The sequence below is a fragment of the Denticeps clupeoides genome, unplaced genomic scaffold (assembly GCF_900700375.1).
Source record: "Denticeps clupeoides unplaced genomic scaffold, fDenClu1.1, whole genome shotgun sequence".
Lineage (NCBI taxonomy): Eukaryota > Metazoa > Chordata > Actinopteri > Clupeiformes > Denticipitidae > Denticeps > Denticeps clupeoides.
In genome coordinates this window covers 121,614-147,531 of record NW_021630096.1, presented here as the reverse complement: position 1 = coordinate 147,531, position 25,918 = coordinate 121,614, and the positions used below count along the sequence as shown (strand labels likewise).

Genomic DNA, 25,918 nt, shown 5'->3' with positions numbered 1-25,918 from the left:
TGATCGGATGAAGTGTGAGTGTGTGAGTGTGTGTGTGTGTTACCTGAAGCAGGTTTAGCTGCTCTCTGCAGGAAGTTTTGCTCGGTAAACATCGGTCCCTGTTTCGCTCCCTGTTACACACACACACACACACACACACACACACACACACACACACACAGTTCCAGCAACATTCCCACTGCAAATCCAACACCACACAAAGACTCCGGTTGTTTCCTGGAAGCCTCACCAGTCTCAAGATGTGTTTCCAGTCCGAGCAGCTGGACACCGCGCCGGCCGGCCGCGCTGCACGGAATCATGGGTAATGGTTTTTACGAGAGCTCCACGTTCTGACCAGTCCCGGTGAAGCACACGCCACTCACCTCCGTAGGTCACTTCACCGTCACACTGCCTCAGCAGCTTCACCAGCATCCATCGCTTTCCAGTCTGGTCCAAGAGCTCCGCCCCTTCCTGCAAAGGCTCCAGGGCGGCCGGCCGCGCCCCCTTCCTCCCCTTTACTGAACACACACACACAGACTCAGGACAGAAGGTCCTGTCCACATCTGGGCTGGAGCCACACCTACCTGAGGGTGGGGACTGGGTGGAGGAGGTGGGCGTGGCTTTAGGTGACTCCATTTTAGGCGAAGCTTGTTTCTGAGTCCTCTGACCTATCATCACACACCGACATGAGACTCAACCTACACACACACACACACACACACACACACACACAGATCTGGAAAAATGAGAAAGTCTCACGCTTGGGAGGAGTCTGAGGCAGCGAGCTCAGGGAGGGGGCGGGGCTACTGTCTACCTCCATCCCCTCCGAACCAGACGCACGGCGTTTCAACAGCGAAAGTGATGTTCTCCCTCCTGTCAACACAAGACACTTCAGCAACACACCAACACACAAGAAACGACACAAAAAGCCACACACACCGTACCAGAAAGTGTGCGACGTGCGGCGGGGGTCCGAGGACTCGCCCGCAAGGGAGAGCCAATCAGAGCAGAGGAGGTGGCAGCAATGTGATCCCCTGTTGACAAGTTACAGTAGAGAGGGAGGGTGTTTACGCGGAGAAACTGGTACCCCGACATCGTCTCTCCGTAAACCTGCAACAATTCTAACTGGAACGAGAAGATCTGCGTCTGAGCAGCTACACAAGTTCTCCGCAGGTGGACGAGCATCTGCTACAGAGCTGCCCTGCTTTGGAACTCAGATACAGTCCTACATGGTCCACCGGGGACACAGACATCTACCATAACCACCCAGTCCCAAGCCCTGCTGGTAGTGAGCTTCTGACAAGACGACCCAGCATGAAATGTACCAGAGGGACACCACAGACACCTCCACCGTAACGACTACAGGACCAGCAGCATTTTTCTTTCCTGGACAAACCATCACCAACCCTGCACTGACACCACCTACAGGAGCACTCCACCCTGAAAGGGGGTCCCTCTCTGTATCACTCCTTCCCAAGGTGTGTGGTCACGTGTTGGTGTGTGGAAACGTGTGCGGTAACATGTAGGTGTGCGGTAGCGTGTCGGTGTGCGGTAGGGTGTACGGTAACATGTCGGTGTGGGGAAACATGTGCGGTAACGTGTTGGTGTGTGGTAACATGTTGTGTGCGGTAACGTGTCGGTGTGTGGTAACATGTGCGGTAACATGTTGTGTGTGGTAACGTGTGTGGCAACGTGTTGGTATGTGGTAATGTGTGCGGTAGCGTGTTGGTGTGTGGTAACGTGTTGGTGCGTGCTAACATGTTGTGTGTGGTAACGTGCGTGGCAACGTGTTGGTGTGTGGTAACGTGTCGTGTGTGGTAAGCTGCGTGTCAACTTGGTGCGTGGTAACATGTTGTATGTGGTAGCGTGTCGGTGTGAAGTAACATGTAGATGTGTGGTAATGTGTGAGGTAACGTGTCGGTGTGCTGTAACGTGTGCAGTAGCGTGTTGGTGTGTGGTAACATGTGTGGTAACGTGAGTGGCAACGTGTTGGTGCATGGTAACATGTTGTTTGCGGTAATGTGTGTGTGTTAACATGCTCGGTAACATGTGTGCGGTAACGTGCGTGGTAACATGTGTGCGGTAACGTGTCGGTGTGTGGTAACATGTGCGGTAACGTGCATGGCAACGTGCGTGGCAACGTGTTGGTGTGTGGTAATGTGTGCGGTAAAGTGTCGGTGTGTGGTAACATGTGCGGTAACATGTTGTGTGTGGTAACATGCGTGGTAACATGTTGTGTGTGTGGTAACATGTGTGCGGTAACGTGTCGGTGTGTGGTAACATGTGCGGTATCGTGTGTGGTAACGTGCGTGGCAACGTGTTGGTGTGTGGTAATGTGTGCGGTAACGTGTCGGTGTGTGGTAACGTGCGATAACATGTTGTGTGTGGTAACATGCGTGGTAACATGTTGTGTGCGGTAACGTGCGTGGTAACGTGTCGGTGTGTGGTAACGTGCGGTAACATGTTGTGTGTGGTAACATGCGTGGTAACATGTTGTGTGCGGTAACGTGCGTGGTAACGTGTCGGTGTGTGGTAACATGTTGTGTGTGGTAACATGCGTGGTAACATGTTGTGTGCGGTAACGTGCGTGTTAACATGTTGTGTGCGGTAACGTGCGTGGTAACGTGTGCGGTAACGTGTCGGTGCGTGGTAACATGTGCGGTAACGTGTTGGTGCGTGGTAACGTGCGTGGCAGCGCGTCGGTGTGTGGTAACATGTTGTGTGCGGTAACGTGCGTGGTAACGTGTCGGTGTGTGGTAACATGTTGTGTGCGGTAACGTGCGTGGTAACGTGTGCAGTAACGTGTCGGTGCGTGGTAACATGTGCGGTAACGTGTTGGTGTGTGGTAACGTGCGTGGCAGCGTGTCGGTCTGTGGTAACATGTTGTGTGCGGTAACGTGCGTGGTAACATGTCGGTGTGTGGTAACATGTTGTGTGCGGTAATGTGCGTGGTAACGTGTCGGTGTGTGGTAACATGTTGTGTGCGGTAACGTGCGTGGTAACGTGTGCGGTAACGTGTCGGTGTGTGGTAACATGTTGTGTGCGGTAACGTGCGTGGTAACGTGTGCGGTAACGTGTCGGTGCGTGGTAACATGTGTGGTAACGTGTTGGTGTGTGGTAACGTGTGCGGCAACGTGTCGGTGTGTGGTAACATGCGCGGTAACATGTTGTGTGTGGTAACGTGTCGGTGTGTGGTAACGTGTCGGTGTGTGGTAACATGCGCGGTAACATGTGGTGTGCGGTTTACTTGTATGAGACTGCTGCTCCCCGCCGCTGGGTGGAGAACCTCCTCCTTCATCTGGTTCCACCGGGAGCTTCTCTCCACAGGAGGGGCAGAACTTGAACGTTGGCTGCAGGCGAGCGCCGCACTGCGGGCAGAAACGGAGCAGCATGTCTCCCCGACAGGTGGTCTAGCACTTCCTGGTCAGTAGATCCAGCAGCTCCTCCTCAGAAGGACCGTGACCACGCGTGGAGCCGCTCCTCGGATGCCGGGGTGGGTTGGTTAGTTAGCTGGTTAGTTCTGGGGTGCGGCTGCTGCTTACATGAAGTAGAACTCCGAACTCCAGCAGAACCAACTGTGATTACCTGACATGCTGCTACTGGCCAACTACCGCAGGCAGCGCGCTCCGCTACGTCATACGTCATCACGTCGCGCTTAACACCTACGGAAAGCGAAGTGGCTCTTTTTTTTCTCTCAAACTTCTTTAAAATATAAGAACTTGGACAGCGCAGGTGAGCAAACGGAAGAAAAGAAAAACCGTAGATGTAGTAAAACCACAAGTTTATACAAAGCCACTTGTTTTAATATTTCATTACAGAACGCGTTATCACAACATTACAATCAGATTTACTTATTTAGCGGAAGTGCTGACTGTTTTATTTCTCCGAATCTTTCATGGTCTGCAGTGGAAATCGTCATCAGTATAAGAGGGTGTTACCTTCTGGTACCTTCATCTTTATTTCACAGTTCGCATCAGCTCAAAACCAACATGAACACAGCCAATGAGGAAAAATACAATCCTGAGCTAAATTAGCATGGAACCAGGCATCAGGAGGAGATGCCCTCCTCCTGGGCTCTTTATGTGAAGATGATGAAGTGCGGAGAGGTCCATGGTGGTCCATTTATTGTGGAGAACACCAGGCAGGTGCACGCTGCTTCCTCCACGATCTTCTGAGCTGATCATCAGGGAGCTGCTGTTATAAACCTACTTACCTCAGACGCCCATCAGCACCCTCAACTGGGGCCCCACACACACACACACACACACACACACACACTCACTCACTCATCCCACAAATAAACGAGGAGATTCCAGCTCTACAGTCAACAGAATAAAACGGAGGCGGGCTCAGGGGTTTTGTTCCGTTAAAAATGCAAAACAGAAAATGGGAAACGGTCACAGTTTATTTACCTCACCCAGAACGACCAATCATAATGCACCACACCCAAACTCCACCTCTTGTCTCTGAGCAATAAAAACGGCTCGCTCCGCCTCCAGATCCTTCCTGAGTCTATCCAGTTCCTCACGCTCTTTACAAAGCTCCTCCCTCTCTTTGTGGAGCTCCTCCTTCTCCCTACTGAGACCCTCCTTCTCTCTGGCCAGTGCCCTGACGTCCTCCAGGTGGGCGTCCTTCTCCGCCTGCAGCTCTCGGCTCTGCTGCAGTAACTCCCGCTGCTGCTCCAGGCTCCGCCCCTCCTCCCGCTGCACCCGCCGCAGCGCCTCCGTCAGCTCGCGCTCCCGCTGCAGGATCCGCCCCTCGCTCCAATCAGCGGCTACGCAACAGGGGACAAAAAACATCATTGCAGATGACCTCAGAAGAACAAGGTACAAGTGGAAGTGACGTGATTGTCATTCTGAGACACTGCAGCACAGCACACAGTGAAACGTGTCCTCTGTATTTAACCGTCACCCTTGGTGAGCAGTGGGCACCATGACAGGCGCCCGGGGAGCAGCGTGTGGGGACGGGACCTTCATCAAGGGGACCTCAGTGGCACCCCGGCGGTTCGGGATTTTAACCGGCAACCTGATTACGGGGCCGTTTAACTAACCGCTAGGACACCACTGCCCGCGTTTGAACTCTTCCCAAACAGCGTAAATGTTTGGTAGGTGTTAGTAGTCTAGCAGGTAACACACCAGAAGACCCAGGTTCAAAGCCCACTTACTACCATCGTGTCCCTGAGCAGGACACTTAACCCTGAGTGTCTCCAGGGGGGACTGTCCCTGTCACTACTGACTGTAAGTCGCTCTGGATAAGGGCGTCTGGTAAATGCTGTAAATGTAAGTCTGTACCCAGAAAACAATCCTCCTCATTAATATGGACTCTGACATTTCAAAGTGTGTGTGTGTGGCGAGTTTGGGGTCACTGCTCACTCAGGGTGATGGTTAAATACAGAGGACACATTTCACTGTGTGCATCGTGTGCTGTGCTGCTGTGTATCACATGTGACAATCACTACACTTTAAATGTAAATAATAAGTGAGGAAATTAAGGACAAGTAAAAAGTTGACGACTGCAGGACATTGCACAGCTGGACTTGTCCTCTGCATCATTTTAAACTTTAACATAATTTACATTTACAGCATTTAAAAATAAATAAATAAATAAAATAATAAAAAAAGAGAAGTGATTGTCACATGTGATACACAGCAGCACAGCACACAGTGCACACAGTGAAATTTGTCCTCTGCATTTAACCATCACCCTGAGTGAGCAGTGAGCACCATGACAGGCGTCCGGGGAGCAGTGTGTGGGGACGGTGCTTTGCTCAGTGGCACCTCAGTGGCACCTTGGCGGATCGGGATTCGAACCAGCAACCTTCTGATTACGGGGCCGCTTCCTTAACTGCTAGGCCACCACTGCCCCTTTTTTTTACCAGACGGCCTTATCCAGAGCAACTTACAATCAGTAGTTACAGGGACAGTCCCCCCCTGGAGACACTCAGGGTTAAGTGTCCTGCTCAGGGACACGATGGTAGTAGGTGGGACATATTTAGTGTATTAAGCAGCGAGACGGGGTAAAGTTGGTATTGTAGTTGTGTAGCGACGTGCGTGAGACGCGAGGACGTTGTACCTGGGTAGTGGGTGTGCGTTCGAGGGGAGTGGTCTGTCGGGGTCTCGGGGGCGGGTTTCTGGGCGGGCCGGGAGATGGGCGTGTCTGGCGGCGCGCCCTTGCGCGTGGCGGGCCGCTTGACCGCGCTGCCCTCCAGCTGGGCGTGCTGGGTGGGGTGGCGCTTCAGCAGGTGGCGCAGCAGGTTGCTGGTGCTGCTGTGGTACTGCAGCTTGTCCCCGCAGAGCAGGCAGCGGGCGCGCTGCTGCTGCTCCACCTTCTCGTAGTGCGCCCACACCGCGCTCCACTTCCTGGAGGTGGTGGGCGCCGCCACCCTGCCGCCCTCTTCCTCCTCCTCCTCCTCCTCCTGCGGAAGCCTCTCAGCGTGTTGCCCTTCCGTCACCGCCTCGTCCCCCGCCGCCGCGCGGAGGATTCCCTCTATAGCGCCGTCCATCTCGGTGTCGCTTTCCAGCGGTGCCGCGTCGTCCTCCACCACCACCGCCACTGGGGGGGGACAAACCAGTCAGCAACACGACCTCTGACCCCCACATCTGGGTCCCTCAGAGTGACTCAGGAGTCACTTGAGTCTGTATGAGCGAGTGTGGCGGTTATGCAACTTTAATGGTAATAATTGGTGTATTTATGCACATGGTGTAGTTAGGATTCAGTTCAATGGAGAGTCGTGACTCACGAGTTATTTAATGGATCCGGGTGAGCTCCACAAACCATGAGACTGTATGAACAAGCCTCGTTATATGTCGGCCGGGATGAAGAGAGTAAAGAGAAGCGAACCTTCCACCACCGCCGCCGCTCCTCCTCCTCCTTCGCCGCCGCTGCTGCTGCTGTTGTTGTTGGGGACACTGGGCTCCGCGGTGCGAGTCGCCCGGTTCCGGGGGCCGCCGTCGGCGAACTCCGTCGGATGCTTGGTCCGCAGGTGGCGCAGCATGTTGGTGGTGTGGCCGAAGTAGAGCACCGTCTTCATGCAGATCATGCACAGAACCCGCTTGTCGTTCTCCGCGTGGAAATAGGACCAGACGACGCTGCGCTTCCGCGCCGCCGCCATTTTGGCCGAGGTGTCTGCGGAGGGGAGAGGAAGAGGAGGAAATACGGCGGCGACAGCGCCCCCAGCGGCGGGGAGGGGGACACACACACACACACACACACACACACACACACAATAACACGACAACCGGCAGCGGCGGAACGGGCAGCCGGACGTTACAGCCGCCGCGGCTCCCTCGTTTACACCTTCCCGCCGTGAGGCGGAGCTCGTACCCCCGCATTCCCCGGCCTCCCTCCGCGCATGCGCAGACGCGGCGCGACGCGCTGCTTACGGTTGGGCGTGTGGAGCTCGGCGCTGAGCTGTCCCGGGTGTACGGTCCGCAGGTGGCGCAGCATGTTGGTGGTGCGGCCGAAGTGCAGCACGGAGCCGCGGCAGAGGGAGCAGCGGACCTTCTTGTGGTTCTCGGCCTGGAAGAAGGACCAGACGACGCTGCGCTTCTTGCGCTCCATGGCTCAGCTAGCCGCTCCTGATGACGTGCTGCGCGCGGGGGGCGTGTCGTCGCTACGCGGTGTTGTGGGCGGGGCTTGTGCGTTTCGCGCCCTCTACCGGCCACTTGGCCACATAAAATGTACTTACACGGTTTTTAATTATTCATACATTCCAAGAACCATACAATATGTCGATACATGAGTAGAGTGGAATAAACACGTTTTAATGAATTTGTTATTATCATGTGACTATATGTATGAATTTGTCAAGAATGGAGCCTCTGTAAATTAACTTATTTATTCCGCTTATAAATTAACCAGACAAATGTTTAAGGCATCTCCATTAACACACACACACACACACTCTCTACATGAGCCACTCAATTAAATAAAAAGCAACACGCACACACAGGCAGTAGAAAATCACGTTCAGTAGGAGCTTATACAGTACTTCAAATACAGTGTTTCAATTCAAAACACACACACACACACACACACACACACACGTAAAAGAAGCGTTTAGAGTTTTCCAGAACTTCCAAAAATTAAAAACTGCAGCAGCTTCTCAGTTGGCATAACACACTCACACACTCACACACACACACACACACACACACACACTCAGTGCGCTGCTGTTAGCTGGTTGTGGTTGGAATCTGCTTCCTGGGTCATGACCTCTACGCTCTCCCACTCTCCGCTGCGATTGGCTCGTTTCACCGCCTCCACCACCGCATGGACGTACAGTCCGTCTTCAAACGATGCGGCCATGGCAACAGGTGGCCGCGCCCATGACCTGCGGTCCTCCTGTGCCTCAAAAGCCAAACGAAGCTGCGTCACCATGGCCACCAGCCCTCTGACAGCCGGCCCCGCCCCTGCCTTGTCACTCAACAGGAGCTCCTCCCTTTGGTCACAGTGACGCTGACCCCACAGCTCCGTTCCCCGAGCAACCAGCCTCCCAGCTGAGCCCACAGCCATCACTTCATGGTGGGCGGAGCCAGGGAGGTTGAAGTTCAGCGTGACGCTGCAGACCACGCCTCCCGACATCAGCATCTGGAAGCAGGCGTAGTCGTCCGCGGTAACCGAGCGAATGCCACCCCCTGCTCTGCCCACAAACGTGCGCAGCATTCCGTGCACACGCAGCGCACGAGAGCCAATCAGGTGGCTCAGCAGGTCAATGATGCACCAGCCAATGGTGTGCAGGCCGCCGCCCCCCATCAGCTCCTCCCACGCCCAGCCGTACGACTGGCTGAGCAGAGAACCGCCGTACACACGCGCCTCACACACCTGCAGCACAGCAAGATGAGAGAAAGTGTGTGTGTGTTTCACAGCATCATCAACCACTGTCAGTTAGGTGTGTGTGTGTGTATGTGTGTGTGTGTTAACCTGCAATTTTCCACAGTAGCCCTCATCCAGAAGCTTCTTCATCAGGACGAACGCTGGAAGAAACCTCAGTGCGTTACCCATAATGCTCAGTAGTTGGGGGTAGTATCTCGCTGCAGCGACCATCTGCATCGCATCAGCACACGATGCGGCCATTTCGCTGATGACATTCTTACCTATACCTAACACACACACACACACACACACACTTTCAGGAATCAGCAACACTTCTCTACAGCTCTGCTACTTCGCTACGACTGTGTGTGTGTGTGTGTGTGTGTGTGTGTCACAAGAGAACAGGAAACAGGTCTTTGTGGAGGAATTCACTCAACTAGGCACACAATACTACTCTGTGTAGATGGTGTGATCTTATCGAAGACCAGGGAACGGATCCCGACGCACACACACCACCAGATCTGATAAAACAGTTGGAACGCTGGGTGTGTAAACATTGTGCGACATTAAACAGGAAGGAGCTCCGCCCACCACACGGAGAGCAGCAGGGTGGAGCTGCAACAGTTCCATTGCTGGAGTAAAACTGGTACAGAGCTGCCAGACCCTTATTCCAACACCCTGATCAACACTCGACACACCATCCGGAGCAGAAGCCGTGACCTCTAACCTCGTGACCCCCTTTCAGGGTCGTGTGCATCTTACCGAGTGCCTTGACAGCGATCTGTCGTGTGTGAGGCGGGGGCGTGTGAATGCAGACCAGGTGAACGTCAGGGTGCAGCAGGACATCATCTGATTGGTTTGTGGAGAATGGAATGTTCAGCTCTTGTGCAACAGACTCCGCCTCTTCCTGGCTCCTCCCCCACAGCGCCTGCACAGGAAAGCCCTGTTCCCTAAGCAGCGGAACCAGAACCCGCACAGTATGGCCTGTTCCAAACACGCCTACACCTGGGAGCATGGTTCTCACGTACACACACACAGGACAACCTGGAGACAGAAAAACAGAAAAAACGTTCCTTAAAATCACGAATGACATGAGCCACACCATCCAAATGCAACCACCCATCACTAAACCCCACCCCACCCATCCCTCTTACACTAAACCCCACACCACCCATTTACATTACATTTACCAGACGCCCTTATCCAGAGCGACTTACAATCAGTCGTTACAGGACAGTCCCCCCTGGAGACACTCAGGGTTAAGTGTCTTGCTCAGGGACACAATGGTTGCAAGTCTTCTGGTTCATAGGCGAACGTGTTAACCACTAGGCTACTACCACCCTATCACTAAACCCCACCCCATCCATCCCTCTTACACCAAACACACACCATTTAGGTTACAGGGACAGTCCCCCATAAGACAAGTGTCCTGCTCAGGGACACGATGGTAGTAAGTAGGGTCTGAACCCCGGATGTTAACCCGCCAGGTCATTACGAGTCGCCCTGACGTCAACCCCCGTGTATTATCACAGCAGGATGATGAAGGGACGCCTCTGGTATATATCTCATCATCAGAGACCAGAGCTGCTTCAGTCCGGACTCTTATCACCCACACGGCCGCGATCTCGGTTCTGGTACCGGACTGGTAGCCTCTTATACGACGCGTTCCGTCAGCGGAACGCCGCGGTTGTTTTCCGGGGTAGGAAACAGCGCAGCGGCGGCCCGAGGTGAACCAAGTTTCCGCCGCTACCGGTGCCACCTTCTCCGCATCCCGGAAAACAGCTCTGAGCTCCGGCCGGACTCTTACCGCGGTCCCGCCGCCCGGATCCGAACGCCAGAACGCAGCGCGCCGACCCGCAGTACAAACCCACGGCCGCCGCTGATGTTCATCCGTCGGTGCGCTTCACGCATGCGCACCACGCACAGCCCCACAAAGATCCGCCACGCCCCTTTCACACACCCAGGGGCGTGGCCACGAGCAGCGAATCACTTCATAAACAGAAGCCAGATTTGAATTTAAAATAAGTATATTATAAAATCAGATTTCATGTTTAATAAATAACAAACCTGATATAGACCACAAAAAATAGTTTATTTCTAGAAGAGAACACAGAAAACAGCACAAACATGTAATAGAGTAATGAAATGACAGGAAAAGGAGCAATAAATGAACTGAAGAAAAAGGAAATTCTGGGTTGTTGATGAAGAATGAAAACATGAAGGTGAAGAACCACTTTAATACGATTTTAAAACTTTCTCTCTTTTACACGCACACGGTCAGCGCCGCTGATGGGGAACAACTTTGTTGCCGCTGGTCGCTACGGGGATGAGAAGCTTCCGATACTCAAGAGGCAGGAAGTTCTCAATGAGAACATTCACCGGCAAGCTGTCAGTCACAAAGCCCTGCCTGCAAGGGTACAGAGAGAAAAGTGGATGATCAGAACGCACAGAGAGAGAGAGAGAGAGAGAGAGAGAGAGAGACAGAGCGCGAGAGATGGTCTTGCCTCCTCATCAGCAGCTCCACATCCTCTCTCTTGATGGTTCTTCTCTTGGCATGAGCAGCAAATGTCTCCAAGTCATCAGAAAGACGATCAAAATACTTCTTCACTCTAAAAACAAATACACAACATATTCAATGTTATTGTGCTGAAAAAAAAAAAAAATCACATTCTGCTTCACGTGTAAGTGTGTGTGTGTGTGTGTTTGTGTGTGAGAGAGACAGAAGTTCCGCTTCTTACATGTCCAGGACTACTGGGTAAACATCTCCTGATACTTTAGTCTTGGTGAAATGTTTGAACACGTTCAGGATGTAACCTTTAGAGAGGGCGGGACCTGGGCGAGTTGAGGCAGCAGGGTGTTTCCTCTGCAGGCGGGGCTTTGTGACACAAGGGGTTGGACTGGAAGAAATAAAATCTTTTAATCAAATGGTCCCGTTATGAAAATGTGACTTTGTGAGATGATTTAACATTAATACGAGTTCCCCCAGCCTGTCTATGGTCCTGCAGTCGCTAGAAATGGTGATGGGTGTAAAGCATCATTCTGCTTCACCATTCAGAGCGGCAGCTCAGACGTCCGGATCTGGAATTTGTCCCCTTATGATGTCATACGGGGAAAAGTTACCTCCCATTTCTCCGCCCAGAGAATTTCCCGCCCCTCCCCTAAAACATAATCTCCACCGACCATCATGGTTTCCAAACGTGCGAAGCATGCCTGCCTCTCTCGTCCTCATTAGCATGTAAAGCTACAGACACAGAAACAGTGCATCCTGGGAAACCTCATTGTGGCACTGGATCAAAGCGGCTCAAATTCTGCACCGATATGGACCGACATAAAAGCAAAATAAATAATTAAATAAATAAATAGTTCATGATAGGGGACCTTTAAACTGAGCAGCTGTCGGGTAGAACAACCAGAGGATTGTTTACATTGGATTAATAAATAAAAAGTTTTGCAAGAAGTAATGATGAGATGCCCCTGGCGGGCTTAACAGCAGATGAAATGCATTCTGGGTTGGCAGTTGAAGCAAACATTCCAGATTAATGTGGTGAGAGCACTAATTTGAACAATTTGAGGTTACACATCTGAAAACGAACTCAATATGAAATGTGTGGACCTGATGATCACATCTCGGAGGACAGTGGGCGTGGCCATGGCCTCATTCCTCTTCTGTCGAACAAAGGCTGGTGTCTTCATGGACAATTCTGTGAAGACCAAACAAGTACATTTCTCTGACAGCTAAGACCACAGGGAGAAGTTGTGTTTTTCAGGCCTTTTCTGCAGGAGAACACCAAATCACCTTCACTCAGAGCATCTTCTTCCTCTTCCTCTCCTCTTAGAGGAAGAGACAGGGCAGCATCATCATCATCAAGTTCTCTCTGAAAATGCATACCTTGTAGACAAACAGTACACTGGTTAGCATTATTTTACTGTACAGTACTATGGTCAGTTCCTTTGTTTTAAAGTGCTTCGTAGATAAATATGGTGTGTTAGCAAGTGTGTGTGAGATGTTTTGTATGTTCAGGTATGTTGGACAGGGTGATACCTCTCTCATTTCTCAAAGGTGTCATGCTGTAGCCCCTCATGTCTGCAGTCAACCCACAATCTGCTCCATCCTCAGAGAGGTGTGCCTGGTGGCCAATTTCCATTTCGCCCTCTTCTTCTTCCTCTGACACATCTTCAGGTTCCTCCCCTTTCATCATCTCTGGCTCTTCTTCCTCAAACTGATGCTGAAGAGTCTTGCATTCATTAGTTTCTCCAGACTTTATTTTGTTCAGACTATCCTCTCCCTCTTTATGATAATATGACTCCTGAGCCTGGACATCATGCTCCTTCTCTTCTTCCTGAGTCTGGAGATTGGGTTCTTCCTCCCCCTGAGTCTCCTCTTCTTCTTCCTGAGTCTGGAAATTGGGTTCCTCCTCCTCTTGTTCAGTCATGACATCATGCTCCTCCTCTTCTTCCTGAGTCTGGAGATTAGGCTCCTCCTCCTCTTGTTCTGTCATGACATCATGCTCCTCCTCCTCCCCCTGAGTCTCCTCCTCTTCTTCCTGAGTCTGGAGATTGGGCTCCTCCTCCTGAGTTTCCTCCTCTTCTTCATGAGTCTGGAGATTGGGCTCCTCCTCATCCCCCAGAGTCTCCTCCTCTTCATCCTGAGTCTGGAGATTGGGCTCCTCCTCCTGAGTTTCCTCCTCTTCTTCATGAGTCTGGAGATTGGGCTCCTCCTCCTCCCCCTGAGTCTCCTCCTCTTCTTCCTGAGTCTGGAGATTGGGATCCTCCTCCTCTTGTTCAGTCATGACATCATGCTCCTCCTCCCTCTGAGTTGGAACATGTAATTCGTCCATGTGGATATCTGGTTCCTCAGCTTGAGCTTTAAGCCCCTCCCCTTCCTGAACCCAGGTAGATTCATGCTCTTCTTCTTGCTCAGCCACCATCTCCTCGTCTGTCGCAGGTTGTAAACATTTTTTATCAAGTCCATGCACTTGATCCTCGGGTGTTTCCATGGAGACCGGTAGGTCATAAAGCGCCGTGTTGCACATTATTACATCGGTGGTGATATCGGGCGCAGTGGCATCACTGACACTCAGAGAGAACTTCTGCCACTCAGAATCTCCCAGAGTGTGAGCAGATGGCAACATGGGGGACTCTGTGGAGATACGAACACACAGAGGTTGAGGGAAGCAGATCGTAAATCTAATTTGACAAATGATGCGAGCTCTGAGTCTCACCATAGTTCTCCAGCCGGTTCTGGACGGCCTCATCAAATGCCTTCACACAAACTGGCTTCCGATTGGCTGCCCTTCGTTTCAGACCCACCCTCTCCGAACTGTCATCCACAAAGGGCGTCTTCAGAGTGAGGCTGAGGGTACGGAGGGAACAGAAGGGGACAGTAAACGTCCAGCTCAGAGCCAGGATACACATTCATACCCATTTGAGGCGCTTCATACCATCCTGATCCAGTGGAGACATCACGTGAGACTTCACCAGTCTTCTCCTCCTCGTCCCCTGAGGACAGAAACAGTGGGTACTCCCGCCCTGTGTGGGTGAGTAAGGTGCTAAATGTGGGTTCTCGTACCAAGTTCATGGTCCAGCTGCATCTCAAAGGCTGTAACGTTGAATGCGGGTGGGACCCTCCTCCGGCTCAGCCCCCTGGTGACCCGCGGCAGCGTCTCGGCTGACACGTCAGGCAGGTCGAGTCCAGTCCAGCCTCCCAAGCTGCCTCGGAGAGACAGATGGACACAGAGATGTCAGGAGACATCGCCACCCACTGGTAAGTACTGCTATCAGATGATGGTTATTTAACTTCCTTTTCTGAAGAGCAAACACATATACTCACCTTTGTTGGTTTCCATGGAGACTAGACTCTGTGGAACTTGGTCCCTCCTCATCCTGACCAGGCAGTTCTGTCACCACCAGAGATGCTTCCGCCTCTGTTTCAAACACATGAACGTTGCTGGAGCTACAACACAAACCCAACACCGGTCACATCAACAGTCATCGACAGCGTCCTCACCGGTCAGGATGATGCGCTTCAGCAGAACGCGAGGCGAGATGCTTTCATCCATCAACGGGGGACGCTCCTGTTTCCTGTCCAACAGGGACCGCTTCGCAGGGAGGGGCGAGCGAGACACACTCTGGAACACATGAACACACCGGCCACTCAGGAAGAGGCTCAAGACGGAAGGAATAGGGACCAAACATGAAGCCATAAGTCAGTCGAGACAGACGGACGGACGGACAGAGATAGACAGACGGACTGAGACGGACAGAAAGAGACGGATGGACAGAGACAGACGTCTCACCTCTTGCAGTCTGCGCGCGAGTTTGTGTCGTAATGTGACCTGGGGACTCGCGACAGCCCCCACGCTGCGTCTCACGCTTCTCAACGCGTCCTGCCGCCGTCGCTGCGCCTCACTGCAACAAACATTCAACAAACATTCATAACAAACGTAGTTATTAATACTTTTTAACGTAGTTATGAGTAAGGCGGAGTAACGTCAGCGTAGTTACGGGTACCAAATAATGAAACGTTACCTCCGCACTACCGGAGAGCGCGGCGGCTCTGTCTGTAGCACGTTCTGAAGGAGGAAGCGGGCCGACACGTCCTCCTCGGAGTCCATTTTCTCTTCCGACAAACAAAATCTCCACAGACACGAGAAAAACACACAAAAAACCTACAAACCGGCTGCAGTGTTGACGCTCAGGCCAAACCGCGCCCGCCCGTAGGATTCAAGTAAATCTCGCGAGATTGACTGTGGAACTGTGGGAAATGTAGTCCGCGTAGTCCACAGAGATTATTTTACACTTGTTTAAATACGATTGAAACTCTGTATAATTATGAAATTGGCGAATTAAACGTGTGAGTCATCAAATTTGAATGATAATAATAAATGCCCTGATATGTACGAGCGAAATGGGATTTTAAATTCTGGCTTTCAGGGACAACATAGGTAGCTACCAAAATGTGTAATGTAAACAAAGGTGGTGCCACCCCCTAAAATTCTTATATATTTCGGTCGTCTCCGACCCTGTGTAAAACCATTAAATTGTAATATTTGGTTATGTTTCCAATATTTGCATATTGGTTCACTTGAATATTTGCAATATTAAGGTCTATAGCAGTCGCTCAAGCATTTCACTGCATATCGTACCGTCTAAAATAAATAGAATTTGAATTCGACCACGTCCGGCGACCTGCAGAACCAGCCGAACCCAACGACACGGCGCGGCTCTGCCAGGACTTCCGGTCTGAAAGCCAAACCGGAAGTCGTAAGCATTGTGGGACGTGTAGTTCCGCTAATGGCCGCCGGCGACTGAAACGGAGCCCGAACCCGCAGAAGTTCGGGCAGAACCGCCGCCGCCATGCCCGGCTTCACCTGCTGCGTGCCCGGTTGCTACAGCAACTCACACCGGGACCGCGAGCTGCGCTTCTACACCTTCCCCAAGGACCCGGCGCAGCGCGATCTCTGGCTGCGGAACGTGTCCCGGGCGGGGGTCAGCGGCTGCTTCAGCGCCTTCCAGCCGACCACCGGGCACCGCGTGTGCAGCGCGCACTTCAGCGGCGGCCGCAAGACGTACAACGTGCGCGTGCCCACCGTCTTCCCGCTGCGCGGCGTCAACGAGCGCGCGAACCGGCGCGGCAAGCCGCGGAAGGCGCGCGCGGCCGCCGACGGCGCGGGTCCGAGCGGCGCCGGCGTGGGCGTGGCCGCCCGGCGCGCCCCCCGACCACTCGTACCTCCCTGACCACGGGCACGACGTGCGCCGAGCTGCGGAAGAAGCTGAACGAGCAGCGCGACATCCTGGCGCTGATGGAGACCAAGATGAAGGAGATGAAGGGCACCATCCGCGCGCTGCGCGGCACCGAGGCGCGCCTCCAGGACGAGCTGCGCGAGCGCGACCGCCTGCTGACCCCGGGCTGCCCCCCGTGACCGGACTTGGACATGTATTTACACTCAGACACTCAGCAGCGTTGAGAGTTTTAATGGAAAAGCAACCATACACAACCATACTTTCGCAGCATCATCTGTCGTAGAATGTGGCCGTGTGTGCGCGTGCGTGCATGTGTGTGTTACAAGCGCAGCCTCTTGATGTCTTCGCTGCGGAAGTCCACTCTGAGAGCCAGCACCTGTCGCACCTCTGCAGGGGTCAGGCGCCAGGTGAGGGGGGCGGAGTTTGGTCCCCAGTAATCCAGGATTTCAGTAACCTACACACACAGCATCCCAGTCAGCATTCCTCGCCTGAACGGTGACATTAAACCAGTCGAACGCATCCGACATGGAAGCATCTCCGTGTGAGTGTGGTTTTTGTTGTTTTTTTTTTACCCTCTCCAGGTTCAGGATCGTCGCCATCTGTGTGAGCCGCGCAAATTTGTCTCTGATGGTCCAGGACGTGACGGAAGACAGATATGCCACCAGGGAGCGCAGCTCCTTGTCAAACTGCAGCCCCCCCAGCTGTGGGGACAGACAGGCAGACAGGTGAAAGGTCACGCCGTGCCACAACGCCACCGGAGCGTGTGTGCTTGATACGAACTCTGCTGAAGGTGCACTTGAAGACGGTCTTCTCCATCTCCGTGGTAATGAGATTAGTCATCAGGCTGGTCAGAGTGTCGTAGATGACGGGAGACAGCGCCACCTGCGGGGAGGGGACAGGAAGCGGGTGAACAATGTCCCGTCCTGACGCCACATTCCCATTTCTAGCTGATGAGTGTGAGGTTCCAGGTCAGGTTCCTACCTTGAACTCGACCATGAGCTGCTCCAACTGGACAATGAGCTGCTGAACCCAGGGGTCGTTCGCTTCATAATCCGAAAACTCCTCCTACAAAACACGGGACACCCTGCTTCACGTGCTGCGGTCTCCGTGTGTGTGTGTGTGTGTGCGCGCGTCACCTCTTCGATGTTGTGAGAGACCGACAGGAAGTTGCTGATCCAGGGTTTAACCTGCGGCTTGATGGCAGAGTTGTTCAGCTCTAAAAGCCCCTCCTACCAACACAACAAACCAATCAAATGCACGTCTCTCACAGACACACACACACACACACACACACGGTGAAGAAGTGCATCAGCCACGCCCACACTCACACACACCTTACCTGCAGAAGATCTTTAAATTTGCTGGACGTGTTGACCAGATCAGACAGACAGCTGTCAATCTTGGCCTGGGCCTGGTCAGACCCCGCCCCCTGACTGAACAACTTGGAACAGTCGCTCTGTGGAGGACGAGGACAGATTAAACACTCTACACACACACACCGTGGCCATGACTGTGTGTGTGTGTGTGTGTTGCACCTCCAGGCTTTTCTTCAGAGTGCTGATGTTCTCGCTGCAGACGTCCACGTTGTTCAGAGTGACCTGTACACACCAGGCGGCGCATCAGTCCCCTCGTGACATTAACTGCTCCGTATCGCGCGTGTGCGTGTGTGTACTCACCAGATAGGCGTGTTTCGCCTGCTCCTGGCTGTCGATGTGTGTGTGTATTTTGCCGTGTTGTAAGCTGCTCTGCATCAGACTCACGGCGCTGCTGACGCCCCTCTGCAGGTCAGCCAGCGTGCTGCCGGGGTAACCGACCCGTAACCGAGCAACCAGAACCTCCCTACACACGCTGACTGTTAGACCTGGATGATTTTACGGGGTGTGTGTGTGTGTGTGTGTGTGTGGGTGTGCGAGTGAGCACCTGAAATCAGTCTCCAACACACTGGTCGCGTGGTTAATCATTGCACACAGACAGTCAGACGAGCTGCTGCTGAGGGCGCGGCTGATGCACTTCTTCACGATGTAGAAGGTGTCGTCCACCATGCTGGAGGTCAGCTGACCCGCCTCCCAGGTGTCCATGGCGACCGCCTGAACAAACACACACACACACACACACACAGTCCACAAACATTTTACATTTACAGCCTTTACCAGACGTCCTTATCCAGAGTGACTTACAATCAGTAGTTACAGGGACAGTCCCCCCCCTGGAGCAATTTAGGGTTAAGTGTCCTGCTCAGGGACACAATGGTAGTAAGTGGGATTCGAACCCGGGTCTTCTGGTTCATAGGCGAGTGTGTTACCCGCTAGGTCTACCACCACAAACAGCAACACTATAACCCCGAGCCACCTGTGTGTGTACCTTGTTAATAGTTTCCCTCATGTAGTACTCCTCCATAGGAACGTAGTAGCCAATCAGCTCCTGCATACGACAACTCAGCTCACACTCCTTCAACAGGCGCTGCACACACTGCTGATGCTCTGTACACACACACACACACACACACACACGTCCAGATAAAGCACTACAGAAAACACACACACACACACACACACACACTCCTTCAACAGGCGCTGCACACACTGCTGATGCTCTGTACACACACACACACACACACACACACACACACTCCTTCAACAGGCACTGCGCGCACACACACACACACACACAACGTCACCCTGAACGACGCTCCCTGCAGATGTGGCGTCCGCCACCTCAAAATCAGCCATGATGCGTCGCCGTAGAAACCGCAAGTAGAGTTCAGCTCTGGAGTTCATCAATGTCACTTCAGACAAGACCGGGTCCAGCTCCCTAAACACACACACACACACACATCAGCAACATCTCCACACCAACAGCTGTGATATGAGGATCAGGTGAGTTCAGGTCGTCCAGCACCTCGCCTCCATTTTCTCTGTAGATACGGACCTCAGCATACTGCCCTGCACCACCTGGAACTACACACACACACACACACACACACCGTCACACACACACAACACCCAGTCACTGGTCTTTCAAGGCTTACACACCCCCCCCACCTTGTTCAGGTAGTCTCTCTGCTGCATGAATCGGTCCACCACGCTCTGCGCCTGCCGGTCACATTCGGTCTGTAGGTGTGTGAGGAGTGTGTAGAGGCGGCCTGGGCCGTAGTACGTTTCCACTATGGGCTGATGGGTCTCCACAATGCGAGCGATGCCTACACACACACACAACAATTACACAACCATTACAGGTTCAGCACTGTGTGTGTGTGTGTGTGTGTGTTTACCTTCCAGCAGCAGTGTGAGTGTGTCTGCAAATATTACTGCAGCTCTTCTCTCACCCAGATCAGAACCAACAGCCAACAGCAGGTTCTCTTCAGCCTTACTGGCCAACTGAGGAACCAATCAAAACACGTTACAGGACGGAGGGACGGACACGCACACACACACACACACACACACACACACACACACACACACACACACACACCTGGCCGCAGAGGTAGTGGGCGAAGTGAGCGAGCCCCTGCTCATGAAGGCCCAGTAGCGGGAGGATCTTGAAGAAGCGCTCCACCTGGGGCAGGTCCCCCGCCGACACCGCCTCCTCGAGACGCTTCGTAACCAGGGCCTTCAGCTGAAGCTCCGCCTCCTGCAGCAGGGCCAGGCTGGCCTCCACCCCGCTGCCTGATGGGAAATACCGGTCAGCTGCGGGTCAGCAGAGGTGCGAGCGTTGGGCCGGCGGCCGCCTACCTTCCCCTCCCTGCCTGCTCAGCTCGATCACTGATTGGTCGAGAGACAGGTATCTGTGGATGTGGGCGGCTGCTTGCTCGTAGTCGTTATTTCTCAGGGCGGTCTGGACCCCATCAGTACAGAACTTCAGGTCCAGGATATCGTCAGTACGCTGAATGGCCTGATACAGACGTTTCTACGCACACACACACACGTCAGACACACACACACACACACACACACACCTCCACGCGCTCCGCCCGAGATGCGCCGCTCCGCCTCCTACCTTGGTGAGGTCCAGCTGGCGGACCTTGCTGCTGACGTTCTCCGCCAGGCTGCAGGTGAAGCTGATCATCCCGCCAAGCTGCGCCGCGTCTCCTTCAATCAGCTGCAGGTTCGGCCTGACGGACGCCGACACGACAGCCAATCAGACGCCCGCACCTCGGAGCCCCGCCCACGCACCTCGGAGCCCCGCCCCGCTCACCCCATCCTCTGCAGCAGCTGCATCTTGCTCTCCACGCCGCCCTGCTTCTCCACCAGCGCCTGCAGCTCCACCTCCACCTGTGTCTGGAGCAGCGACAGTCACCACAGCGCCCCCGCTGGCTGACGGCGGCTCTGCGTGTGTGTGTGTGTGTGTGTGTGTGTGTGTTGGGCTCTCTACCTCTTCACTACACAGCTGCGTATAAACCCGCTCCAGCTCCTCCAGGTCCGTCAGCGCCTCGATCACGTCCGTGCGGACGGAAGAACCCGCGGAACCGGGATCCGCCATCGCGCGTCTCTCTCCCGCGAACCCGCCACGTCACTTCCGCACAACGCTGCGTCTGACGTCACGTGGCTGGGTACAGCGTAATCATGGGAAGAAAAATACATTTTATAAAAACAAAAACCATCTCAATTTAACAAAAAGATACAACATAGAGAATCTTGGGTAAAAATCTCCCAGCCTTTGCTGTCAGGGTGGTAGTAGCCTGGCGGGTAACACACTCGCCTATTAACCAGAAGCCCCACTTACTACCATCGTGTCCCTGAGCAGGACACTTAACCACTACTTCTGAGTGTCTCCAGGGGGGGACTGTCCCTGTCACTACTGACTATAAAGCGCTCTGCATAAGGGCGTCTGGTAAATGCTGTAAATGTAAATCTGTACCCAGAAAACAATCCTCCTCATTAATGTGGACTCTGACATTTCAAAGTGTGTGTGTGTGTGTGTGTGTGTGTGTGTGCGGCAAGTTTGGGGTCACCACTTTAATCTGCCTCTAGATTTACGCAATGACATAATCCCGACCTGTCAATCAAACTTACACAACCTCCTTCTGTCTGTGTGTTGTGGGTCATTTTGCTCACTATTGTATAGATACTTGTTATACGTGTCAAAAATAAAATGTCAGAAACCAAAAGCACAAATGACCCCCAATACACGCAAACACGCGCTGACGCACAGAGTTGTGGGATATTTGCCGTTGTTAGATATTTCTCTAATCCTCTAATCTAATGCCGTCAAACATCATCCCTCACCCACCCCCCACACACTCTCCCTGTCAGTGTGGACATTTTGTGTCCTGCAGCACTGAAACAGGATGTCTTGTCCTTGCCTGGTGATTCCACTACTTCTAGTTTGTGTAGGTGAGTGACACACACACACACACACACACAACTGGTTTTGAGGATTTATTGCTTTAATTGATGCTAACCACACATCTGTCACAACTTTTCATTGTTACTTTTAATATATGTTTATTTGTACACAAGACATTTGAATTCAGATTCATATGAAGAAGTGTGTGTGTGTGTGTGTGTGTGTGTGTGTACATTGTTGCGCACGTTAGACAGACAGGTATAATTTATGAGGAACATTGACAGTGGACTCTGCCCCGCCCCTCAGGGCTGTTGGTGTCGGTGCGGGCGGCGGCTGTGACTCCACCCTGTGGCTCCGTCTACAAGGGCTTCGCTCAGTGTCTGCTGCTGCTGGGAGACAAGCTGAGCTCCAACACACAGACTCAGGACATCCGATCAGTCTGCAGGTACAACTCTCACTCACACACACACAAAGTACAGCCCGTGCTCATCATGTGCTCTGTGTGTGTGTGTGTGTGTGTGTGTTTAGGTCCTGGGACGAGTTCCAGGTGTGTGTGAATGAGGTACTGTCTGGTTGCCGCGGTGATGCAGCACAGGTGTGGGAGTCGCTGAAGGCGGAGTCTCGTCAGGGCCAGTTTTCTGGAAACCTATATGAGACTTGCTCCAACCAATCAACAGCCACCATCATCCCCCAGAGCCTGCCCAGCACTGACCAGACCAATCAGGAGTCTCTGAAAGGACACGCCCCTAAAAAGAATCCCAGCCCCTTTGTGCGGCTCCTCCCATCATGCATTTGTTCACTGCTTCTGCTCAGAGTGTAGCTTTGCCCCCTCCATGTGCTGTTGTGTGTGTGTGTGATGGTCTTCTCAGTTCTACTGCATTTGTTTATTGGATTTTGAATGTGTTGCAATTAAAGGAGGATGATGCATGAAAATAAAAATCCTACAAGTGAAAATGTGAGAATTCTCCACTTTATTAATCCTCCACACACAGATATATTATTCCAAAATAAATTCATGAAGAGTGTAATTACTACATTGTGCCATTATCACTGAACCTGAACCTTCTCCACTCCCACGTTCCATCTCTCTACACAGATCATGGCTGGTAGTAGCCTACTGAGTAAGGGCGTCTGGTAAAAGCTGGAAACCAGTTCTTCACTTTAGAAGCTCCTCCTCCAGGAAGTCATCTGGTGACATGGGGCCAGTCTGTGGTCACATCTACAGTTATGTAGTTTTTGTTTTATAGAATATCTTGTATAACATCACTGTTTCTCGTGACCATCAGATCCTGAGGACTAAAGATTATGTCATGTGGTCTGATCTGCAGCATAAGGTCTGTGTTGCTGCAGACTGGTCAGGGTGTCCATGCTGACTTGCGTCCACCACCAGAACCTTCTAAAAAGAAGTGGAACTGGACTACGGAGTAATGGAAGAAGCACTCCTGGTCTGATGATTCACATTTCTGTTTATATCATGTGGATGGTCAGGGGTTGGGAACACCAGAATTTATTTTATAATAACTCAGTTTCTGGTTTTTAAGTGACACTCCCTATTGGTCGGTCTGGTTCAGAGAGATGAACTCATCTCAGGACATTTCCTGATTTGAGAGGTGAATGTGTTCTAGAAAAGGTTCAGCTTCCTCATATCAGTGTGCACTCAGTTTCTTTTCTGAAAATAAATGTCTCAAACTGAGATAAAAACCATGATGATATGTGTATGTGTGTTTTAGGGCTCTGACTTGACTGATAATTCTGGTTATGAGGTGATGCTACAGAGGCTGCAGGAAGGCCGGCGGATGTGATGTGTAAAGACATGGAGGAAATTCAGGTCCAGGATATCGTCAGTATGCTGAATGGCCTGATACAGACGTTTCTACGCGCACACACACCTCACAGCTACTCATACACTGCCTACTCAGTCCCCACATGTATTTATATTCATCCGGTTGATTCTGATTGTGTTAGTGGGGATACGAGTGAAATCAGGCTTCAGTACTGTAGCAACTTATTGATATTTAATGAAAAGTGTAATGAAGAATTAGGAACAAAAAAATTAAGATTTCCTCACAATATCATTTTGCCTTTTGGAGATTCTTGCACAAGTCCATCAGTAACAGGATAAAGGTTCTATAGAAGAAACACGTTCTGTGGTGTTCAGCAGGCACACAGAGAACCCCTGAAAGTCCATTTCCAAGGCAGCTTCTTAATTGTAAATATTTCTTTCATGATGCCTGTGAGACCTCCGAATCAGCAGGGGGCAGTGGGACTCCCACAGAGAAGCACAGATTAAAACACATCCTCCATATGGTGGACCCTGGTTTGTCCGTGGATTTCCCAGTTCCTGACCCCGCTCAAGTCCCCCAACTTTTGAACGAATGGGTTACACAGGAACAGAACCTCTGCCTGCTGACGGACTTCTCTCTTTGCCTGACGATTTGGATGGACTGCTTCGACTTTTCTATTCTGGCTGGTCAGCCTGGTACACACTCTGCTTGTCCACTCGCTGTTAATGTCTTCTCAGTGCAGCATCATCACAGCGCAACGTGGTTTGGTCAGAAGACCGAGAGGGAAAGGCAGAGGCTGCTCTGGGTGGATCGCAGCGCATGACCAAATGCTGCAGGCAGGTAGCCAGATTAACGTCCACCCACAGGACTCCGCCGCTGTGTAGCTGTTTGACTACCTCAACAACTTCTGCCCGTGAGACCGGACAGTCCATACCGAGGCATCGCTGGTTCCTCCTTGGAATGCACATTGGTGAGATTGAGGAGCTCCTCAAAGTAATCCTTCCACCACCCCAGTCAACGTCAGCAGCTCCCCATCTTCCGTAAACAGTGTGAGTGAGTTGCTGCCTTCCTCTCCTGATGCCTCCTGGACGCCTCCCTTGGGAGGTGTTTCGGGCACATCCTGCCAGCAGGAGGCCCCCGGGTCGACCCAGGACACGCTGGAGAAATTCTATCTCCAGTCTGGTCTGGGAACGCCTTGGGGTCCTGCTGGAGCAGCTGGGGAGAGGCTCCCACGAATCGGACCCAGATAAGTGGAGGAAGACGAGGTCGAGGAAAATACAAACTTAAAAAAAATAAAGAATACAATATAAACAATCCCATATCTGTATCAGAATACTTTTGTTGCATAGCAGTACATACTGACGATCTTTGCTGTTTTTGTTCAGCATCCAGGATTTTTTTTTAGCTGGTCGTGACTATGCCTGTTTTAAACAATGCCATCTAACTGTTTGCAGCTGTGTCTCTCTGCCTGGCCACTCGCAGCTGTATTTAGTTACCTACTCACTGCTGCCTTGGGGTGGTTCACTGGCTACACAAGGTTGCTTGTACTTCTAATGAAACTTTTCAGGACTTTGTGATCCACAAATGCACCGTGGGGATGGTGCTTTGCGATGGCCGAGTGGTTAAGGCGTTGGACTTGAAATCCAATGGGGTCTCCCTGCCCAGGTTCAAACCCTGCTTGCAGCGGAAAAGGGAACTACTTGGGGCAGTGGTGGCCTAGCGGTTAAGGAAGCGGTAATCAGAAGGTTGCCGGTTGAGCAAAGCACCGTCCCCACACACTGCTCCCCGGGCGCCTGTCATGGCTGCCCACTGCTCACTCAGGGTGATGGGTTAAATGCAGAGGACAAATTTCACTGTGTGCACTGTGTGCTGTGCTGCTGTGTATCACAAGTGACAATCACTTCACTTTCACTTGCTCAGTGGCACCTTGTTACTGCGGATTCCAACCTTTTGATTACGGAGCCACTTCCTTAACACTCGGTTGCAAACCTACACAGCAAGAGCTGAAAGTCAGAGCCTGTTGAAGCTAGGAGGACCACATCATCTGCAAAAAGCAGAGACGAGATTCTCCTGCACCAAACTCGACACCCTCCACACCACGGCTGTGCTTAGAAATTCTGTCCATATAGCTTATTAACAGAACCGGTGACAAAGGGCAGCCATGGCGGAGTCCAACCCTCACCGAGAACAGGTCAGATTTACTGCCGGCTATGCGGACCAAGATCATGCTCCTCTGGTACAGGGACTGAATGGCCATCCACCCCATACTCCTGGAGCGCCCCCCATAGGGTTCCCTGGGGAACATGGTC

At 52.3% G+C, this 25,918-nt stretch overlaps 7 protein-coding genes and 1 non-coding gene across 10 annotated transcripts in view; 3 read left to right on the top strand and 5 right to left on the bottom strand.

The window, feature by feature from the left end:
- The window catches only part of LOC114783425 (inactive serine/threonine-protein kinase VRK3-like), a 5,702-nt gene extending 2,089 nt beyond the window's left edge, over window positions 1–3,613 (bottom strand). The window contains exons 1-7 of one of the 2 annotated variants that reach the window (XM_028968913.1): window positions 3,227–3,613; window positions 924–1,013; window positions 739–852; window positions 564–647; window positions 363–497; window positions 230–285; window positions 44–110 (exon numbers count right to left, since the gene is read on the bottom strand). In XM_028968913.1, coding sequence (XP_028824746.1) covers window positions 44–110; window positions 230–285; window positions 363–497; window positions 564–647; window positions 739–852; window positions 924–1,013; window positions 3,227–3,371 — 691 coding nt within the window. In that variant the 5' untranslated portion in view covers window positions 3,372–3,613. The remainder of the gene's footprint in view (window positions 1–43; window positions 111–229; window positions 286–362; window positions 498–563; window positions 648–738; window positions 853–923; window positions 1,014–3,226) is intronic. The other variant, XM_028968914.1, reaches the window with a different exon arrangement.
- Window positions 3,614–4,364: 751 nt separating this feature from the next.
- LOC114783426 (uncharacterized) lies at window positions 4,365–7,657 on the bottom strand. The gene is made up of 4 exons (XM_028968915.1): window positions 7,362–7,657; window positions 6,820–7,104; window positions 6,052–6,531; window positions 4,365–4,753 (listed from the first exon to the last, which is right to left on the bottom strand). The coding sequence occupies exons 1-4, from the start codon at window positions 7,537–7,539 to the stop codon at window positions 4,410–4,412; spliced, it is 1,287 nt and encodes a 428-aa protein (XP_028824748.1). The 5' UTR covers window positions 7,540–7,657; the 3' UTR covers window positions 4,365–4,409.
- Window positions 7,658–7,802: 145 nt separating this feature from the next.
- LOC114783427 (glucose-fructose oxidoreductase domain-containing protein 2-like) lies at window positions 7,803–10,716 on the bottom strand. Its single transcript, XM_028968916.1, has 4 exons — window positions 10,601–10,716; window positions 9,556–9,837; window positions 8,902–9,080; window positions 7,803–8,802 (listed from the first exon to the last, which is right to left on the bottom strand). Exons 2-4 carry the CDS (start codon window positions 9,806–9,808, stop codon window positions 8,140–8,142), a joined length of 1,095 nt encoding a protein of 364 aa, XP_028824749.1. The 5' UTR covers window positions 9,809–9,837; window positions 10,601–10,716; the 3' UTR covers window positions 7,803–8,139.
- Window positions 10,717–10,868: 152 nt separating this feature from the next.
- On the bottom strand, window positions 10,869–16,495 carry LOC114783421 (centromere protein T-like). 2 transcript variants are annotated; one of them, XM_028968906.1, is made up of 13 exons: window positions 15,322–16,495; window positions 15,090–15,201; window positions 14,801–14,921; window positions 14,624–14,717; window positions 14,363–14,502; window positions 14,235–14,292; window positions 14,016–14,146; window positions 12,836–13,933; window positions 12,590–12,682; window positions 12,407–12,494; window positions 11,532–11,690; window positions 11,298–11,402; window positions 10,869–11,200 (listed from the first exon to the last, which is right to left on the bottom strand). In XM_028968906.1, exons 1-13 carry the CDS (start codon window positions 15,405–15,407, stop codon window positions 11,071–11,073), a joined length of 2,415 nt encoding a protein of 804 aa, XP_028824739.1. In that variant the 5' UTR covers window positions 15,408–16,495; the 3' UTR covers window positions 10,869–11,070. The 2 variants fall into 2 exon arrangements, with proteins under 2 accessions (XP_028824739.1, XP_028824740.1); XM_028968907.1 differs by lacking the exons at window positions 15,090–15,201; window positions 15,322–16,495 and having other exon boundaries at window positions 14,363–14,506.
- On the top strand, window positions 16,076–16,715 carry LOC114783411 (THAP domain-containing protein 11-like). Its single transcript, XM_028968893.1, has 2 exons — window positions 16,076–16,518; window positions 16,563–16,715. Exons 1-2 carry the CDS (start codon window positions 16,150–16,152, stop codon window positions 16,713–16,715), a joined length of 522 nt encoding a protein of 173 aa, XP_028824726.1. The 5' UTR covers window positions 16,076–16,149.
- A 36-nt stretch (window positions 16,716–16,751) lies between these two features.
- On the bottom strand, window positions 16,752–21,266 carry LOC114783422 (conserved oligomeric Golgi complex subunit 4-like). The gene is made up of 19 exons (XM_028968908.1): window positions 20,911–21,266; window positions 20,734–20,816; window positions 20,536–20,650; window positions 20,271–20,445; window positions 20,011–20,204; window positions 19,808–19,913; window positions 19,578–19,735; window positions 19,435–19,493; window positions 19,214–19,347; window positions 18,898–19,016; window positions 18,457–18,623; window positions 18,213–18,375; window positions 18,072–18,134; window positions 17,876–17,992; window positions 17,673–17,765; window positions 17,518–17,601; window positions 17,317–17,418; window positions 17,109–17,237; window positions 16,752–16,990 (listed from the first exon to the last, which is right to left on the bottom strand). The coding sequence occupies exons 1-19, from the start codon at window positions 21,016–21,018 to the stop codon at window positions 16,856–16,858; spliced, it is 2,304 nt and encodes a 767-aa protein (XP_028824741.1). The 5' UTR covers window positions 21,019–21,266; the 3' UTR covers window positions 16,752–16,855.
- A 485-nt stretch (window positions 21,267–21,751) lies between these two features.
- On the top strand, window positions 21,752–22,779 carry LOC114783423 (neuritin-like protein). The gene is made up of 3 exons (XM_028968909.1): window positions 21,752–21,872; window positions 22,132–22,270; window positions 22,354–22,779. Exons 1-3 carry the CDS (start codon window positions 21,827–21,829, stop codon window positions 22,643–22,645), a joined length of 477 nt encoding a protein of 158 aa, XP_028824742.1. The 5' UTR covers window positions 21,752–21,826; the 3' UTR covers window positions 22,646–22,779.
- A 2,432-nt stretch (window positions 22,780–25,211) lies between these two features.
- On the top strand, window positions 25,212–25,295 carry trnas-uga (transfer RNA serine (anticodon UGA)). Its single transcript has one exon. It is a non-coding gene; the product is annotated as a tRNA-Ser (tRNA).
- The last annotated feature ends 623 nt before the right edge of the window (window positions 25,296–25,918 follow it).

What these genes read in the sequence shown, in the direction of transcription:
- LOC114783426 (XM_028968915.1), bottom strand. Translation starts at nt 7,539, where the DNA reads ATGGAGCGCAAGAAGCGCAGCGTCGTCTGGTCCTTCTTCCAGGCCGAG. An exon ending in CGAGCTCCACACGCCCAACC is followed by an intron (nt 7,105 to 7,361) that starts GTAAGCAGCGCG and finishes TCCCCTCCGCAG; the next exon opens with ACACCTCGGCCAAAATGGCG. An exon ending in AACGCACACCCACTACCCAG is followed by an intron (nt 4,754 to 6,051) that starts GTACAACGTCCT and finishes CCTGTTGCGTAG; the next exon opens with CCGCTGATTGGAGCGAGGGG.
- LOC114783427 (XM_028968916.1), bottom strand. Translation starts at nt 9,808, where the DNA reads ATGCTCCCAGGTGTAGGCGTGTTTGGAACAGGCCATACTGTGCGGGTT. An exon ending in GATCGCTGTCAAGGCACTCG is followed by an intron (nt 9,081 to 9,555) that starts GTAAGATGCACA and finishes TGTGTGTGTTAG; the next exon opens with GTATAGGTAAGAATGTCATC. An exon ending in GCTACTGTGGAAAATTGCAG is followed by an intron (nt 8,803 to 8,901) that starts GTTAACACACAC and finishes GCTGTGCTGCAG; the next exon opens with GTGTGTGAGGCGCGTGTGTA.
- LOC114783421 (XM_028968906.1), bottom strand. Translation starts at nt 15,407, where the DNA reads ATGGACTCCGAGGAGGACGTGTCGGCCCGCTTCCTCCTTCAGAACGTG. An exon ending in GTCTCCACTGGATCAGGATG is followed by an intron (nt 14,147 to 14,234) that starts GTATGAAGCGCC and finishes CCGTACCCTCAG; the next exon opens with CCTCACTCTGAAGACGCCCT. An exon ending in GAACCGGCTGGAGAACTATG is followed by an intron (nt 13,934 to 14,015) that starts GTGAGACTCAGA and finishes GTATCTCCACAG; the next exon opens with AGTCCCCCATGTTGCCATCT.
- LOC114783411 (XM_028968893.1), top strand. Translation starts at nt 16,150, where the DNA reads ATGCCCGGCTTCACCTGCTGCGTGCCCGGTTGCTACAGCAACTCACAC. An exon ending in GGCGCGCCCCCCGACCACTC is followed by an intron (nt 16,519 to 16,562) that starts GTACCTCCCTGA and finishes GAGCTGCGGAAG; the next exon opens with AAGCTGAACGAGCAGCGCGA.
- LOC114783422 (XM_028968908.1), bottom strand. Translation starts at nt 21,018, where the DNA reads ATGGCGGATCCCGGTTCCGCGGGTTCTTCCGTCCGCACGGACGTGATC. An exon ending in AATTTAAAGATCTTCTGCAG is followed by an intron (nt 17,766 to 17,875) that starts GTAAGGTGTGTG and finishes TTGTGTTGGTAG; the next exon opens with GAGGGGCTTTTAGAGCTGAA. An exon ending in CGATCCTGAACCTGGAGAGG is followed by an intron (nt 16,991 to 17,108) that starts GTAAAAAAAAAA and finishes CTGTGTGTGTAG; the next exon opens with GTTACTGAAATCCTGGATTA.
- LOC114783423 (XM_028968909.1), top strand. Translation starts at nt 21,827, where the DNA reads ATGTCTTGTCCTTGCCTGGTGATTCCACTACTTCTAGTTTGTGTAG. An exon ending in ACTACTTCTAGTTTGTGTAG is followed by an intron (nt 21,873 to 22,131) that starts GTGAGTGACACA and finishes CCCGCCCCTCAG; the next exon opens with GGCTGTTGGTGTCGGTGCGG. An exon ending in GACATCCGATCAGTCTGCAG is followed by an intron (nt 22,271 to 22,353) that starts GTACAACTCTCA and finishes GTGTGTGTTTAG; the next exon opens with GTCCTGGGACGAGTTCCAGG.